Source organism: Onychomys torridus, chromosome 7 (assembly GCF_903995425.1).
Source record: "Onychomys torridus chromosome 7, mOncTor1.1, whole genome shotgun sequence".
In the NCBI taxonomy this organism is placed as follows: Eukaryota; Metazoa; Chordata; class Mammalia; order Rodentia; family Cricetidae; genus Onychomys; species Onychomys torridus.
In genome coordinates, this window is record NC_050449.1 from 73,750,717 (window position 1) to 73,769,405 (window position 18,689).

At 44.2% G+C, this 18,689-nt stretch overlaps 1 protein-coding gene across 1 annotated transcript in view; it reads right to left on the reverse strand.

The window, feature by feature from the left end:
- The window catches only part of Impg1 (interphotoreceptor matrix proteoglycan 1), a 101,800-nt gene that overhangs the window by 4,944 nt on the left and 78,167 nt on the right, over window positions 1-18,689 (reverse strand). The window contains exon 14 of the mRNA XM_036193938.1: window positions 916-1,111. Coding sequence (XP_036049831.1) covers window positions 916-1,111 — 196 coding nt within the window. The remainder of the gene's footprint in view (window positions 1-915; window positions 1,112-18,689) is intronic.

The window sequence follows — 18,689 nt, forward strand, 5'->3', positions numbered from 1 at the left end:
CCTTTGACTTCTACACACATTTGATAACACACAGACACACACAGACACACACACACACACACACACACTCACACATGCACACACACACACACACACTCACACACATACACATACACACACACACACAGAGAGGGAGAGAGAGAGAGAGAGAGAGAGAGAGAGAGAGAGAGAGAGAGAGAGAGAGAGAGAGGACTGTCAGACAAGTCAAGTCAATCTGGTTCCATTCTTTGTTAAAAAATTTCTTAAATTAATTCAACATAAATGTAGACACCAAGAGAGAACAAGTGATGTAATGAGTGGAGCAGCATATTGCTTCTAACTTTCTATATTGTTTAGTTTTCTTATGATGAATGATGCTATTGAACTTGTAAACAGAATGCCCCACATCACACACACACACACACACACACACACACACACACACTCACACGGTGAGGGCAGTAAGACAGCTCAGGTCTTTCTTTCTTCTCTGTGGGACCAGTGCAAATACTAACAGGAGCTCTGTGCAGGGCTCCCAAGTGTGACCCTTGAGTCACGGCCCCAACTCTTCTTGAGCCCTGCCCCACCTCTGAGTCAGATGCAGCACAGAAAAAGGTGAGAGAAATACGTTTTCACAAGGCTTCTGGAGATTTCCTTCACCTAACAACACGTACAACACTGCAATAGTATCATTTTGATTTCTTAAGTATCATGTAAGTGCATTACAATGTATTTATACTTAAGAGCGAGAGCATATTAAAGAAACTCTTGGCAAGCAGGATCCCCTGCTTTGTTTTATTTAACATAAAATTTAACATAAAATATCCAAAATAAAACTTCTGACTGGTGGTCTAGAGGAGCACATGAATTCATCCACATGGTAGCTTTCTCAGAATATGATTCTTCTTGGGTCTGCTATCTACATGCTTGACCTACCTGCATGGAGCTGCCTGTCCTCGGCCGACTTCACATGTCTTTCCAGGGGGACAGAGATTCAGGTCCTGGTAGTCCAGGGTCCTGTGGCTCTCATGCCCCTGTCTGCAGCGACACTCTGCTTCTTGCGTCCACTCATTCTTTACACACTGGGCAAATTTGCCACAGTCCAGGAATTTGCAGGGATCCACCTGATCAGCTGTCAGAGACAGGGCAGACTTTGATGAGTTCATGGATATCTAAACAGTGTGACCAGCAGCTGCTAAAGGTGAGAGACCAAATGTATTCACCATTGCTCCATTTGGGAGTGAGTTGTACTGTAGTGGTAATTAGGCTGGAGGAAAATGAGAAATACACTTTGTATCTTTGATAAATGAATCTAGACCAGGACGATAATATATTTAGCTTTGCTATAATTATGTGCAGACTTCGGAGCACAGCAAAGTCATCTGGAGGCCTCGTTCAGACAGATTCCTTCAGAGGGGGAATTATACATTGAGAACATCTCAGGATGCTTTGTTCTGGGAGCACACTGGCCCTGTCAGCCCGCCCTTGCTCCTATAGAGATGACACTGAGCCCACACCAAAGCAGCTAGAGGCCAGAGTCCCCAAGCACCAGTGGCAGGACTGCAGGCAGTTATCAGATAGCTGTTCTTTCCACATTGAAAGGGTTTTCTTTTTAATCCTATTACTGTGTCCATTATGTACACAAGGCCAGGGCCGACAGCCATGCATAAAACCACTCTTTCCCGAAAGTCCTGGAAAGTCATTTACACAGTTAATTCTATATAAGGAACCCAATCTGTAGTCCATTATGAGTTTGAATACGGAGATGAATTTGGAGCCAAGTCAGTACCTCAGGAGTGGTTTGGACCTGAGGGTTTAAAATGTCTCAGTGAGAAAGACACCTGCCACGAAGCCCGATGACCCGAGATCAAGTCCCTGGATCCACACAGTAGGAAGGAGAACTGACTCTCATACGTTTGCAGTTCTGACCTCTGCATGTGCCACAGCATATGCACCCACACACATGCAACATATACACATATATATGAAATGCTATGAAAAAAATTGAGGCTAGATTCTCTTGCATGTGTATGAATGGGACAGGTGTTCCCACCAGAGACAGCAGCACAGGCAGAGGCATAGAGGGGAGGAGAGAGCAGGGAAGCCAGCTAGCAAGGAACAGAGGCTTGTGAACGGGAAGGATTGGAGTTAAGACGGAAAAGGCTGTTGACATCATTTCTGAATGTCACACTAAGGTATTTGGACTTTTTTTTTTTTTTTTTTTTCCCGAGACAAGGTTTCTCTGTGTAGCTTTGCACCTTTCCTGGAACTCACTTGGTAGCCCAGGCTGGCCTCAAACACACAGAGATCCACCTGGCTCTGCCTCCCGGGTGCTGGGATTACCGGCGTGTGCCACTACCGCCTGGCAGGCAGGTATTTGGACTTTTTAAAAAACTATTTCCACATTGCCACCTCTATGACCCCGCATTTGCATGTTCCAGGCACACAGCATCCATAGAAGGTTTTGGTCCAAGGGAAGAGTATGATTAGAAATGTGCTTTAGAATATGCAGAATTACAACTTTTATGCATTTAAATGTTATGATGACTTCAGAAACCCTCTAGTGCAATATTTCTCCCAGTGGGAACATTTATGGAACTCTGCTTCAGCAGGATTTGATATGCTTTATACTGGAAAGGGTCATGCTGGCTGAACACGTTGTTAAAAAATGCTATGTGACTATTGATGAAAATGTAAATTTGTGCAGTCATTATGGAAAGCAGAATGTTGGCAGCCCCCAATTAAAAACAGAACCACCAATGATCCAGCAATACCACTACTGGTGTGTGCATGTGGAGGTTTGAGTAGGAATGGTCCCCATAGGCTCGTATATTTGAATGCTTAGTCACCAGTGAGTGGAACTGTTTGAAAGGATTAGAAGGATTAGGAGGTGTGGCCTTTTTGTAGTAGGTGTGGCCTTGTTGGAGGAAATGTGGGGATGGGTTTTGAAGTTTCAAAAAAGCCCTCACCAGGCCCAGTATCTCTTTCTGCCTACTGCCCATGGATCACAATGTGAAGCTCTCATCTATATTTCCAGCACCATGTTTGTCTACATGTTACCATCTTCCCTGCCATGATGAGAGTAGACTAACCCTCCAAAACTGCAAGCAATACCTCAATTAAATGCTTTCTTTTTATAAGATCTACCTTGTTCATGGTATCTTTTCACTACTAAGACAGTTACCCCCCACCCCAAATGAAATCAGTACATTGAAGAGGCACCTGCAATCCCACATTCACTACAGCACTATTTACAGTGAGAACAGCCTAACTGTTCATCAACTGATGGGTAGATGGGTAGAGCAGTGCACACACACACACACACACACACACACACACACACACACACACGGAACACTATTCAGATGTAAAAATAAGAAATTTGTCTGGAGAGATGATTCCATGCTTATGAGCAAATACCACTTACTGTTTATTTCCCAACACCCACACTGGGTGGCTCATAATCACCTGTCATCATAGCTCCAACAGATCTGACACCCTCTTGTGGCATCTGTGGGTACCTGCTCTCTTCTTTCTCTCTCTCCCTTTCATTTGTAACACATGACCGAGCCTGGAGGACATTATGTTAAATAAAATAAACTAGGCATAGAAAGAAAGATACTGCATAATCCCACTTAGACATGGGATTTAAAAACATTGGTCTCAAGAGTAGAGCAATGGTTGCCCGATTCTGGGAATAGTAGGTAGGAAGGAGGGGTGGGGATAGATTGGCTCACAGGTGCTAAGTTACAGTCAGATAAGAGGAGAAAATTCTAAGTGTCCTATGACACGGTCCTGTGACTATGACTAATAATAATGCATTTTGTCTCTCAAAACAGCTAAAAGAGACTATTTTGAACATTTTCATCATGAATAAATAATACATGATTAAGATAATGGATATATTAATTGTCTTGATGAGAACAAAATGTATACGTATGCTGAAACACTACATCGTATCCAATAAATATGTACAATTATTCTATGTCAACCAAAAATAAAACAGGAATATAGTGGTATGCACCTGTACTTCTAGCCACTTGGGAGGTCTGCTTAAACTAAGGATTTTGAGGCCAGCCTGGACAACACAGTGGGACCCTCCTCTTAAAAAAGGCAATAAAACAGAAGTTAGAACAAATATATTCTACAAAATAAATATAACAGGTGTCCCCCACCACCCATTTTCTTTCATCCTCAAGTACTGCCCCTTTCTATTTTTACCCTTAAGTCTAGTGAGATCATTAATAGGTCCTGTCTGCTGTGACTCCTCTGTAGCTAGCTGCTCCAACCAATTTGCAGAGCAAGAAGCTGTGCAGGTGTGGGTTGAGAATTGGGATGCTGTATTCTCTCTGTTCCTTTGTGATGGGATTATCCGAGTGAGAGAGGTGTATGTGACTCACCTGGGTGTTTGGATTTAAGAAAAAAAGTCCTTAAAAAAACCAACAAAACAAAACAAAACATGATTTGGGTCTCCCGGCAAGGCAGACTGCTAAAATCTTTGTGTGAGGTTGTTTCTCTCTGTAGCTTTTGGGTGCCACATGTGAACTAGCTTTCCCATCCCATGGTTCTCAAGGCTACCATGTTAAGGGCTTGTGTCATTGTTGAGGAATAACTTGAATTCCCACTGACAACCCAGATGATTACCCATCCGTGGCCTGCTTTAGTAAATCACAAATGTCAGCAACTTCCCATGCATAGTTGTGTGCTTGAAAACGGAAGCTGGGGTGGAATGCAGGTAGGGGGCGCTCCACCTCTTTCTTAGCAATAGATATTTAACTTGGAAAGCTGACCAAAAAAGAATGGCTGCTTTACCTCTGAGGTCAATAGCAAAGGTGTGAAAACTGAAGAGTATGTCTAGAAAAGAAATGTTTCTGTTTTTACTGTAATTTCCTTTCATCCTGCCAGACACAGCCTATGTATGATCAAAGTTGTACAATGCACAGGCGACATTGGGGCAATGACTTTAGCCAAAAGTGGGGTTCCTGAATCAGCCATGAAGGACGAAAGAAACCATTTTATAAATTAATTCATATCCTTGTACTATTTATTCAGGACCAGTCAACAGAGAGGAAGGAGACTTTAAATCACCAGGCTTAGGTTTTGTTTGCAGTATATACCTTCCTAGATACTAAGATAACAACCATTTATTCGACAAATATCAACATGGCCTTTCAAAACTTCCAGCACTAAGAATTGGTATAGGCAGTTATATGTCAACTTGACACAAGCTAAAGTCATCTGAGAGGAGGGTACTTCAAATAAGAAAATGCCTCCAGGGGCTGGGGATTTGGCTCAGTGGTAGAGTGCTTGCCTAGCAAGCACAAAGTCCTGGGTTCGATTCTCAGCTCCACAAACAACAACAACAACAACAACAACAATAAAAAACAAACAAAAAAAGAAAATGCCTCCATAAGATCGGGTTGTAGTCATGCCTGAAGGGCATTTTCTTAATTAGTGATTGATGGGGGAGGGTCTTTGTGGGTGGGCCCATTTCTAGGCTGGTGGTCCTGGGTTCTAAAGGAAAGTGGGATGAGCAAGTCATGATGAGCAAGTCAGTAAGCAGCACCCCTCTACAGCCTCTGCATCAGCTCCTGCCTCCAGGTTCCTGCTCTGTTTGAGTTCCTGCCCTGACTTGCTTCAATGATGAACAATGACATGGAAGTGTAAGCCAAAAAAATCCCTTTCCTCTCCAACTTGCTTTGGTTATGGTGTTTCATGGCAGCAACAGGAACCCTAACTAGGACAGTATGCATTTTTTATTTTATCCATATAAAACGTTTACATCTTTGTAAACTTTTGAAAATGGAAGGCATGTTAGAGATTTTCTAAACTAACTTGATCACTTAGCAACTGAAGAAGCTGAGACTCGGTGAAGCTGCATGTTGCTAAGAACATGTCTCTTTGTGGTTAGGTCTCTAACAGGTTCTCAATTCTGTCAACTTGTGGACTGTGTGACATGATCCAGGGAAGGACACAGCCCCAAGGCAGAGCTAGTCGGGTGTTTGCTAATATGGCAGATGTTGGCAATCACAGTTAATTAGTCTCGCAACAGAAGAGGTTATGCTTACAAGACTAGTTTAAGAAGCAACTCTCACAGCTTCCTTCCACTGCATTAGCTTTAAAGTATCATCCCAGGGGGTGGGGATTTAGTTCAGTGGTAGAATGCTTGCCTAGCAAGCACAAGGCCCAGGGTTCGATCCTCAGCTCCACACACACACAAAAAAAGTATTATCCCAATGACAATTACCTATACACGAGTAGCCACAACCTAAAGTTCATTGTCTCAAGGTTGCCCCATGGCTTGAAAAGAGGACAAAGGAGACCAATAGCAGACCACAAAAAGAGATGCCACTTTATGGGGAAATATTTTCCCTATAATTAAGTCATAATTAAATAATATGTGGATTTGAGGGAACGGAGTTTTCACAAATTGATTTATAGACTAATTGCTCCATAATTGTTTTAGCTTCTTAGATTTGCTTCAATCTCTTTTAAACATTTTTTTTTTCTTTTTGAGGATGATCACACACTGTAGATCAGGCTGCACTAGAACTCACTCTGTAGCCTAGGTTGTCCTCCAACTTGTGGCAGTCCTCCTGCCTCAGCCTCTGAGTGGCCACTGTGCCTGGTTACACAGATGATTTTTCTGTTGGCTCTAGAAAGAAGTTTGTCAAGAATGTCCATTATGGTCAATTGATGCTTAGCATGGTTTGGGCAATCCTCTGGGCTTAGCATAAGTCCTTGATGGCAAAATGACTTAATATTCTATTTTACCTCATATGGATGATTCTTCTGTGTACATATTATAATCTCTTAACAGGAGCAGCCCAGGATACCTGGCATTAGTGAGGTGAGAGTGTCAGTATCTACCAGTGTGCAGTGAATGGGGATGTTCAGATCCATCAAGGCACCAGGAGGATTTGACCTAGTTTTTTTTTTTTTTTTTGTTTTTGTTTTTTGGTTTTTTGAGACAGGGTTTCTCTGTGTAGCTTTGCGCCTTTCCTGGAACTCACTCTGTAGACCAGGCTGGCCTTGAGCTCACAGAGATCTGCCTGCCTCTGCCTTCCAAGTGCTGGGATTAAAGGCGTGTGCCACCATTGCTCAGCTTTGACCTACTGTTTAACATCCCATGTGGATTCTCACTATAGGCAGAGAACACTCGTGCCATTGTTTAAGAACATATTCTTGAAATGTCCCCAGGGATCATGACCCGGAACCTCTAGCTACCTCAGGAGCATAAGCTTACATTGTTAAGAGCCTTTATGGGATTGGCACTATGCCAAGCACTTTTGATACACATCTTCATTAATACCTTCTCTCTCTCTCTCTCTCTCTCTCTCTGATATTCTCCCCCCTTACTCCCCCTTTTCTCCGTGTAGCCCAGGGTTTCATGGAACTGGCAATCCCCCTGCCTGAGCCCACTGAGTGTCAGGCTTACAGGTGTGAACCATCATGCCTGACTCTGATACTGCTTTCATACTTCAGTCAGCAAGTATGAGCCACGATCATCCATCTTTATAACGTTTGGTTCTCTACATCATCCTAGTAGCTCAAATACAGGGTTTCTGCAATACATGCTTCAAGACCCCACGGAGTTGAGAGAGTGTTAGTGAGAGTAGACAGGAGCCCCCTCTATACCAGCGCCTCCTCTCACTCACTGATTCAGCCTTTCGTGAATACTTCTGTTGAATAAAGGCTCTCCCAGCTAAACAGAAGCTTACAGCGCTGCCATGCTCCATCAGGAGGCAGAACATTGCTCAGAGGAAGCATGAAAGCTCCATTTTCTTTTCATCTGTTCAACACGACAGCAGTGAACACAAGTTGAAATGGGTGCACTGCTGTGTAGGGCTTGGAAACGTCGGTATCTTCTGAGCTTTTTGGTGTAGGCATATTTTCTGTATCACTTTCCTGGATTTGCTTACATAATGTATTTTGTATGCATTTCAAAGATCCTGAAAAGCATCCCCAAACTGCTTGCTCAGGAAGGTGCATCCTACCTCTTCATCATGCAGGCAGAAACACCTGAATGTCCCCTACTGCCTAGAACACTTTGAAGCATTTTACAGATCGTGGTTTAAATGATTAAGGTTCTCAGGGCTAGAGAACAGTTACTGGTCAGCTGTTCAGAGCACTTGCTGTTCTTCCAGAGATCCTGGGTTCAGTTCCTGTGGCTCACAGACATCCATTATTCCCATTTCAGGGGATTCAATGCCTTTTTCTGACTTCCACCTAAAAAAAAACTTTAAAAATTTAAAAAGCATGGGAAATTTGTATCTTCATGAAGATCACAGGTCCTTGATGGTTTAAGACTCTTTTTCAAATCTGTTTCTGGTCTCAAGTGAATTCATTCATATTATTCAGATTTTAAAGTAGAGTGTGCCTGCTTCCCCTGGGGTCTGAGCATCTTTCACCACCCAGGCCTCCAAAGGTCTTCCGCTGCAGCTGCATCCCACCATCCCCAGGACCCCCTCGCTGCCTTCTTTACTATTGGCTCTCTTTCTCTTCCCAGCACTTACAAAACCAGCACCTTGCGCTGTTGTCAGGGCACTCACACACTGGGAAGAAAGCAAAGAATCACCTTTTGGCCAAACCCAACAAAGGGTGAGATTTCAGCTGGGATCAAGTCAGCCTTTACTAGAACCCCATTGTTCTCCTCTCTGGGGGAAATGGACCAAACAGGAGGGGGTTTTACTGGGGGGGATGGGGGAGAGGTCAATACAGAAGGAAAGGAAGGAGGAGGAAAACAACAGTAAGGCTGTCTTCTTACACATCTGTATGTATGCATACACAGTTTAAGTGAAGTCAGCCTTCTTGGACACACAGTATTTTCAAAAGCCATCGACTATCTGATAAACCCCCCAATACCAAGCATGAGGAACCCTTTTTCTAGTTGTTGGCCAGGGGAGTTCAAGCGACTCCGTGAACAATATGGGCGATTGCTGTTGCTCTTGGCTGCCTCCCAGAACTTGAAGGCAATCTCTATTGCTGAAGATGACATATTCTTTGGACACAAAAACTGGGGGATCCAGACTGGATTTGATCTGAAACCTCCTCCCGGGACTAGCTGACGTAGCTCTAGAAGAGTCTGCGTAAGCTTCTATAGGAAAGAACCAACCAATAGTTCTACCCAGCTGTGACCCCCATGAACCACACAACCAGCACGGCAGGGTACCCAGAAGGGTGCAGAAATGACATTCATATCTTGGTGGCAACCAATAGCTCTCTGATTGGACGTAAAGTCTGCTTACAGAAGGGAAATCATGCTTTGTACTAGAAACCTAGCCAACTACAGGTGGCTAGTGAGGCCATGGATCTTAGAGGAGATCCCATTACTACCACCTTACTTCTTAAATGCATTCAAAATGTCTATCTTTAGATACATAGATGAGTGTATAAAGATACACTTCTTTTCGCTCTCAACCCTCACCAAAGAAATGCTCCTCTTTGCAACAGACAGAGACCATTACAGAAACCCACAACCAATCAAAAGAGAACAACTGATTGTAGTGGATGCAGTCCTAATGAATACATCTACAGCATCATTCCTGCAACCAAGGTTCAGGGACCACCTTAGAAGAGACGGTGGAAAAATTGTAAGAGCCAGAGGATCAGGAAATTTTCTGTGTGTCTCCTAGAAATGACAGGGAAGCTACCCCCATGATGACTCAACAGTATGTCTGCTAAAGAAGACCCGAGAGAGACAGCAGCAACAGACATGCTAACGTGGAAGAAGAAAATCTCAGAGTTTCACCCAGACAAAGAACAGCGCAACCAGGGAATGCTCAGCGCAACCAGGGAATGCTGAAAGAGGGAGGGAAAGCCTTTCTCAAGGACGAGCCCTAATCGGTTATCCAGTAGTGAGACCTGATACCATACACACAAGCAACACTAAACAGAACAGGCTGTATTTAGATACACACACACACACACACACACACACACACACACACACACACCCCACTAACAAAGAAAAAGGCCATTATTTTGAGAAGGAACAACCGGGTACATGGAAGGAGTTGGGGAGGTAGAGGGAGGAGAGGTATGGGGAAATGGTGCAATTATATTTTGCCTAAAAAAATTAAAACCACCATCACCAACAAGAAAACTATGTAGAAAGCAAAAAAAGATCTCTCTCTCTCTCTCTCTCTCTCTCTCTCTCTCTCTCTCTCTCTCTGAGGAACGAAAGGAAGGAAGGGAGAAAGAAAGAAAAAAGAAAGAAGGAAAGAAAGAAGGAAAGAAAGAAAGAAAGAAAGAAAGAAAGAAAGAAAGAAAGAAAGAAAGAAAGAAAGAAAGAAAGAAAGAAAGAAAGAAAGAAAGAAAGAAAGAAAGAAAGAAAGAAAGAAAGAAAGAAAGAAAGAAAGAAAGAAAGAAAGAAAGAAAGAAAGAAAGAAAGATCAAACTTCACTTGGGTTGGCCTGGGCCATTCCCCCACCCCCACCTCAAAGCGATGAAATACCGTGCTCACTAGATGGCGCTCAACAGCAAAAGAAGTAGAGAAGTTGTGAAATTGAAGCGCCCAAACTGATTTTCTTCTTTTTTTTTGAAAACCAGCTAGGCGCGGTGGGGAGTGGTGGAGGGCACCGGGCACCGATTGCCAGGCGCGCCGGTTCCCAGGATGCTGATGGGGCTATCGCTGCTCCGGGATTTCCGCGGGGACCTGGCTAGGGAATGCGGCACACAGTCCCAGGGCCATCTGTTCCTTTCCCGGGTCCCTTGCAGCGTGACCTCCCCAACGGGGGTGGGGGGTTGGCAGGGGAGCGAGTTGAGACCCCGAACTTGGAGCCACCTTCAACTGCAATCTGCACCACCACAGTCCTCGGTACTTTTGGGATCACGAAGATAGTAATTGTCTTTAAAATTAGAAGAATAAAACCGGTAGACCCAGGCCGGACGATAGTTAATTCCAGATCCACGCGTTTTCACATGTAATTCTAATAGTCCTTAATAATAGTGTTAATATTCATGAACCCTAAAGGACTCCGAGTCCAGGAAATCCCAATGAGTCCTCGGTACTCTGTCCCCTTGTCAAAACTTGGGGCTCAGAGGTTAGTGATGCAGATAAGTTTCTTGAGGAAGGACTGAGACAGGCGGCGGTCCCACCTTCTCACATCCATCCATATTGAGGACACTGTGGGGCGGTCTGTACCTTCAGAGGGCATGGACCTGCTCAGCCTTTCTGGATTGCAGTGGGAGACCCTTGCATCAGGGGAGGGTGGCAGGGCCTATTTTCAGGCCTGACCTACCTACCTTCTGTGACTTTCTCGCTTTAGGGGATGAGGAAAGCAGTGTCTGAAAGAAGCTCCATCAGATATGGTTGGTGTGTGGAATGGAGAGCACAGATTGAAACTGAAGTGGGCTCAGGTATATCTGACAGAGCAGACAGTGTTGGGGGTCCAACAGGAAAGAGTTAAGTGGAAAACTATCTCAGGAGCAAGGGGCCCACAGTGTGACCCCAGGAAACAGGGTCAAGGGCTCAGGAGGCAAGTTCCTTCATAGTAGGGCTCACTAGGTGGTGACATTGGGAAGTCTGGGAATTTGGTTCCTGAGAGTAAACAATGTTTTTTTTTTTTTTATTCAAAATTGTGGCACAATACTATATGAAACTGCATTTGGAGAAATGGCGACTTTAGTAGAATTCACTTAGGATTAGACTTCAGTGTGTAGTCAGTAGACGGTTTTTCAAGAGTCTGTTCTGTAGAGTAGGGTACAGTCAAAGGGTGTACATGGACCTGACTTTAAATCCCAGAGACTACAACAATTGGTCATTTTGTGTCAGGTTTTTCTTATTTTCCCCCCATACAGTTTCTCCAACAATAATAAAGGGGTTTGGAGATTATGCCTATTCTGTGTATTTATTAAGATTAAAAGATAGTGCCAATTAGTACTTGTGATTATTACTGGTTTTATTGTCTTTCTTGTGTTGAGTGACATCTACCGCCTTCTCACTGGTGACTACTAAATGGGAATCTGGCAAGTAACGTATTTTACTGTGAGAGTGATTTTTGTTGATCCACATTTTAGCTGAAAGCATCTTGGATGGCAGCCTGTAAGCAATTCCGTCATTTGCCATTTGCCAGCCGCGAGGTCTGCCTGTGTGTGAGGAGGCTTCCTAGGAATTCAAGGGGAGAAGTTATATGTGGTTTTGCATTCTTGAGCTCCTCAACAGGCACAGTCAACTGGTATAAAAGCCCTACTTGCTTCTCAGGAATTTTTATAGCCGCCGAAATGAAAGACGACTCTGTGGCTGGAGATGCTGGCAGAATACAGAAAAACTGTGACTTATTCTGTTTTTCAGTTTCTAAATCATGGATACTTGTATATCACAGATCAGTTTATTTGAGGAGTTCTCAGAAGGGGCCTAGCAAGCCAAACACAGTCACAGTAGTATTATCATGAATTTGGTCTAATGGAGTGCTTCTCTCTCAGAGGACATGGGCGTTAATTAAGATGCTGATTTGAAGTTGGAGGAATATGCCCACGAAAAGCACGTGACAATCTTCAGGTTGTTATTGTCTCCAAATCACTATGGGAGTTGGGATGGTCACTTCAGAGGGAAAGAGTAGAAGAACTGTGTGGATGATGTCGAGCTCCCCCCTCCCCCCCAACCTCACCAAAGTTTGGCCTCTGCCCTGGCTAAACCATTAGCCTGCCTTTGGCAAGTGTTTGGATACCCGCTGACCTGTCCCCTTACAGGACCTCAGCTGCTGTTACTGCTGCTCCCACCAACAGCATCCCTTCGCTTCCTTCCCGCTCCCTCTCTCCTTTGTGTGGTGCTGGATTAGAGGCAGGGTTATACCTCCTGCTTTCTTTGCTGACAACCTCGTGGCGCCATTAGGGTTTCTCACAGCTGCTTTTAGTTTCCTTCTCCTCTATGACACTCATTGCTCTGGTTCAGCTTTACCTGCTTGCTGGCCCTGCTTCCCATGTGTGCACTGCTAGGCTGAGCCCCTCTCCTGATCCCTAGAGGAATGCTTCATAGGGAGCATTGGGTTCACCTCATTTCCATAACACTGGACAACACTCCCCCTCCATTTTTTTTTTTAAACTTTGCTTCCTTAATCCCAAGGGATCTTGTTAATTTTGTACTTCTTTTTGTATTTAGATAAAAAAAAAATTCTTGTAGGTACCGCATTTTGTAACTGTGTACTTTGGTTAGATAGTTTCCAAAAATGCAGCATTTTGTGTTTTTAGCATACTCAAAGGACTGTTTAGTACTTACTTCACAGACATTTTTGAATGTTCAAAAATGTGTTAAAGTTTAACTCTAAAAGACTTTGTATATTGGGAGAGTCTGGGCAAGAATAAAGTAGGGTGCCAATATGGATTCCAGCAGATCTGACAGGGCTCTGAGGTGACCTGGTTTCTCTGACTTTCTGTTCCTTCTAGCCAGAGTCCCCTTTTCTCCCTCTTCTGTACCACAGCTGCCACCACATTGGAATAGCAGCAGTACCCTGAGTCTACCAGACATGTCTGCATTTCCTCCTGTCCTGTAATAGTCCCTCCCTGCCTCCCTCCTTTGTGTGGGTTGTCACATATCAGGACCCAGCCCTTTTTCACCCTGTGACTACTCATCCCACCCTGTTTCTCTTGATCTCTGCAGACTCAATGTTCTCTCTGTCTCTGTCTGTCTCTCTGTTTCTGTCACTCTGTCTCTTTTTCTCTCTGTCCTTCATATCCCCACATATCTCCATAACATCTGGATTATGGTTCTTAACAGGTTCTAGTAAACCTTTTTGTATTTGTTTTTGATTCTCTTGCTCGGGCATTAGCTCTCTGATGGAAGAGATAGGGTTAATTCATCTTTAGGTCTTGGTCTCCATAATAATGTCTGGTTCCTGGCAGATGATCTGTAGTTGTGTCTGAATGTGTGGTCAGACAGGAACCCATGCCGTGGTTACATTAGCACTTACTTACTTTTCTGTAATAGGCAAGAAAAGGGCCAGAGGGAGTAAGAGGTTGCGTAACTGCTGATGGCTTTGGAAAAATTATCCAATATTTGGGAATGGAGAGAAGAACAGACAGCATGACCTTCAGTAGTGTGTTGGAACACTGGCGGAGCTGCCAGTGCCCACCCCATTAGCTGTCGTACAGCTTGCAGGCTATGAATGTTTATTTCTTTAAACGTTTTTAAATGGTTAGAGTCTAAAGAGTTATATAAGTGCTTACATAATATTTTCAATTTTTCCTTTTGGCTCGCAAAGCTTAAAATGTTTACTCTCTGGCTCCCGTAGAAAAACTTTGCTGATGTGTGGAAGACAGTCACTTTGTTTGACTCACTATTTACTATTGATTGTGGCCCAGGCGTTTTATGACTATAAAGTTAGGTGTTAACACATAGAAAACCATAAAGCTACAGCGTTTGCACTTTCTGGTTTATAGTTACAGTCTTATTTTCACATTCTCGTTTGTTCTCTGGCTATAGAAAATCTGTTTCTATCCCCTCTTTCCACAAGCCTCGCAGCCTGATGATTCTCGTAGAAGTTAAGTGAAACTTTCGCGCATGCTCCCTGTGGGTTTGTATGGCAATTATAGCTTTTATGTTTTGAGGGGGATTCTTGGTGCAGGTGGGAGAGGCAGGCTGGGTAGGTCAGGTGGTTTTGGAAGCCAGGAGAAACCTTGCTAGGGTGGGAAAGCCCGGTCGTGTATAGCGCTGGCTTACATACGACTTTCTCAACAAGATAGTGAGGCAAAAGAAAAGGGTAGAAATCCAGAAACTCAGTGTTGCTACAGAGTGTCTAGCTGCCTTGCCTGGGAACAGGTTAGACTCACAGGATGCCTTTTCCACTTTCCAAAGATAAGCTTTTGGAGTTCTCTCCCATAGACAAAGCTAAGTATTTATTCTCAATACACAGTGCTTCTAGTGGCTGTCTTCTCTCCCCCGCTGAGTTTGCCCCCATTTAATTCTCTTTAAGAGAGACTTTGCCCAGACAGACTGTACCGGCCTCACTGAGTTCCAGCATATGCTCAAATGATCAAGACTACAAGCAGAGGGGTCTCCTATATTTGTTAAAAGCGACCTGGAATTGTTTGCTTGCCAGTGCCCGCAAGCCTCTCGCACTTCATGCGCCTGGACCCACACTCCTGTGTGTCAGCCCTGGCCTTGTCTGTCTGAACGGACCACACCAGCAGTGCAGCCAGGTGAGTGGGAGTTTAAGGCTCATCTGCACCTGTCTTCATTCAGCAGCATGGTCTGCCAGGCAGCAGCAGTTGGGTGGGAGAGGAGAACCCAGTAATTTGCTCGCCTGTCAGTCACCAGGACAGCTTCTGCTCAGATACATCACCGATGGGGAACACCTGGCTTAGCTAGTCATTCTGTAAATCTAGGGGCAAAAGAGCTGTCACACTGCTCGACAAAAAAGAAAACCACTGAAAAATCCCCTGCATACTTTCTTTACTGCTTCAAAATGTAGACATTCACTTATTATTATTTTTTTAATGGAAATGGGAGAGGGGGGCTATAGCATTGCTTCGGGCTTCTGTCTCCAGCACTACAAGTAATAATAAAACATATTTTCCTATTTCTCCAAACTAAAATTGCACAGAAGTTCTAGTGAGGGGACAAGTTACTACAACAGTACTGGACTGCTTTGTTTTAAGAACAATGCTTTAGATTTCATGTTTTATAAGACATGCAAATTCATGGAGTTAAGAAGTTAATGCCTTTTCCAAGCACTATATAGTGTTGACTTTTGGGGTTTTTGGAGAGCTATCCTCTATGTTCTATAGTGAAACAAGGCTGCAAAGAGGGGCAGAAGGGGAGGGTCGCATGTGAATCAGGGTGGCCTTTGTGTGTCTGTCCAAGTGTGTACCTGGTTGCCACTTGCTTTTGACTCTTTCTCAATAGCCCCCTGTTGTAAGTAATCTAGTATTATGTAAGATACTAGAATTGTACTAGTAATATGTAGTATTATTTTAAGATGTGTTACATTTGTTTATGCTGTGGAACATTTGTTTAATGATGCAAAGATGTGCTGCATTTGTTTAATTCTGTGAAGCTGTGTTACTTTGTCTGTCTAAAACACCTGATTGGTCTAAAAAACAGCTGAATGGCCAATAACAAGGCAGGAGAGGGATAGGTGGGGCTGGCAGGCAGAGAGAAAAAAATAGAAGGGGAAGAACGTTAGAAAAGATGAAGGATCAAGAGAATAAGAACAGGAGGATGCTAGGGGCCAGCCACCCAGTCACCCAGCCATCCAGCCACACAGCCATCCAGCCACCCAGCCACACAGCCATCCAGCCACCCAGCCACACAGCCATCCAGCCACCCAGCCACACAGCCAGCCACGGAGTAAGAAAGAAAGTAAGATTACAGAAGTAAGAAGAGGAAAACATCCAGAGGCAAAAGGTAGATGGGATAATTTAAGAAAAGCTGGCTAGCAACAAGCCAATCTAGGGCCAGGCATTTATAAGTAAGAATAAGCCTCAGTGTGATTTATTTGGGAGCTGGGTGGCAGGCCCACAAAGAGCAAGGAGTGAAGAACAACAGCCACCACCTCCAGTGACAGTCTGTTCTCCTGTGTCATCCGCAGAGTGGGCGTCCCCAGCCCTGGCCCTTTGCAGCTGCTGCCAGCTGCTCCTCTGGCATGGCTATCAGCACACTCACTGGCCAGTTTATCAAGATAGAAGGGTCAGAGGTCTTTGTAGTAGTCCAGTCCTACACTCCCTTCTGCTCAGGTTGCCGGGTCTCAGCAAGCTGAGATTTAAAAGGAATCATAGTAGTCTCTTCATCTGGCATCAAGCCAAGCCCACAGGAACTTGCTTAAAGTCTGCTACATAAGAAAATAGCCATTAAAAGGTATGTTTGAACTAAAAAGGCATATTTTTGATGTCAGCATAGTGTAAAGATGTCCTTTCGCCACAGTTTCTTTGAGCAGGGACTGTCACACATGGACAGGTCATGTGGAGGTGGATGGATGCTCACTAGTTCAGAGATGGTGTTCAAGGTCTGGTGTGCCACTCAAATGCACGCTTGCTGGTTCCCTGCATGAATCTGCCCTTCGCCTGTGGTGAGATTGCTCAGGATCCACAGCTGTGGGCAAGGAAGCCCACTGGCTCAGGTGGGCCTGGTCCCCGTGACTGCTCTTGTCCTTTTCCATCTGCATTATTCTCGATGAGAAGGAAAACAAAAAAGTGTAGTTTAGCGCCATGGCTTCCACCTGTACACAGCACAATGAAACTAGAATCTCTTGTAGTTGAGGAATGTATATATACATTTTTGGTCTGTGTAGAAGGAAACATACTCATTTTTAAAACTTTTATGAAGCCGTCTTTAGTCTTCCTGTTTTCAGCTCTTTTGTCTGGAACATTGCTAATGCTTTCACAGGCTCCCCATAGCCATTTCCGGCAGGTTTCAAACATTAATTAGTTTGTGTCCTTCATTCATGATTTCATTATTTTTTCTGTGCATTAAAGGCAGGTTCCCTATCTCCAGGCATGTAGTAAAGAATAGAGTATGGAGAAAAATAGAATATTTCACCCTAAAGCACAGTGTAACTGTCCAGTAACTTCTGCAAAGTATCTCCCCATGGATACTGACTGGTCCTTCATTCATTCAATCATTCAGCAGTTTTCATCTGTGTTCACTGCTGGACACAGTATGTCTGCCTCTCTGGAAGTTCCTGAGCTGCTCCTACTTAGGGCTGTGGAAAGCAGACAGACCATTGAGTTTGTCCTCTATGTCCTTCCTCTCTTGTATCTCTCAAGTTGGGTATGTACCCCACAGCACACTGGGAAGCTTGCAGGCATTTTTGTATTAGGCAGCTCAGCATAAATTTGGCTCCAGCAGGAACCACAGCTGATGTTAGTAGCATCTCACTTCTACCAGTTGCCCAGAGGGAAGGCTACACCACACAACGGTTCACAGGTTATCAACGAAAATAGCCTCAGCTCCAATTACTTCACTAACACCTTGCCAGGCCAGTTTTTAATCACTCTTTATGGTACCCTGTGCAGGTCATAAATTAATAGTCAAGTTAATTATGACAAAGTTGTAATACTAACTATTAACATTTATTAGGCACCTATCATGTGTCAAACACTATGCTGAGGACTAAAAATACCCTTTTTATTAATCCTTGTGCTCTTAGAATGTCTCCTATTGTGGTACAGGACTGTCCTCCAAAGCAAACTGCCATCATCTTTATGAGTTTGGCTGTGCCTGTTTGAAAAAGAGACCGCAGCTGGGTTTGTTGACTGTTGGTGGTCCCTCAGAGAAGGAGGATGGGAAGGGTTATGGGAGGACTGTCATCTCATTATTCACCCATCCCTACCAACCAGTTGCATGTGATTCTTCCCTAATTGCATGTAACCTCAGGGAGAGACTAGAGTGGATAGGTTGGGGAGGACTTGGGAGAAGGCTCCATTTACATGGCCATAAGGGAGTTTTCATTCATACTGGGCAGTGTGGCTGCCTTAATGACACTCATGCTCCCAGCCATATCCTTCACCCATTGCTCTGAAAGAAAGCCTAATAAACCCAATGGTTCTCCAGAGTTACTGTTTGTCGTTGGCACCTTAGGTGAAGGGGTAGACATTGTCTCCCTCAAGGAAGGAATTTTAACAACCTTTCCTGGTGGAAATGGGGTGCTGCTATTAACACACAGGGTTCACATTCAAGATTGGGCCCCCAAGACCATGGCTATGTTGCACTTCTTTCAAGCATCAGCAATGGCCCCTAGCTCAGGCATGGCATGGCACTACAAGCCCCCAGC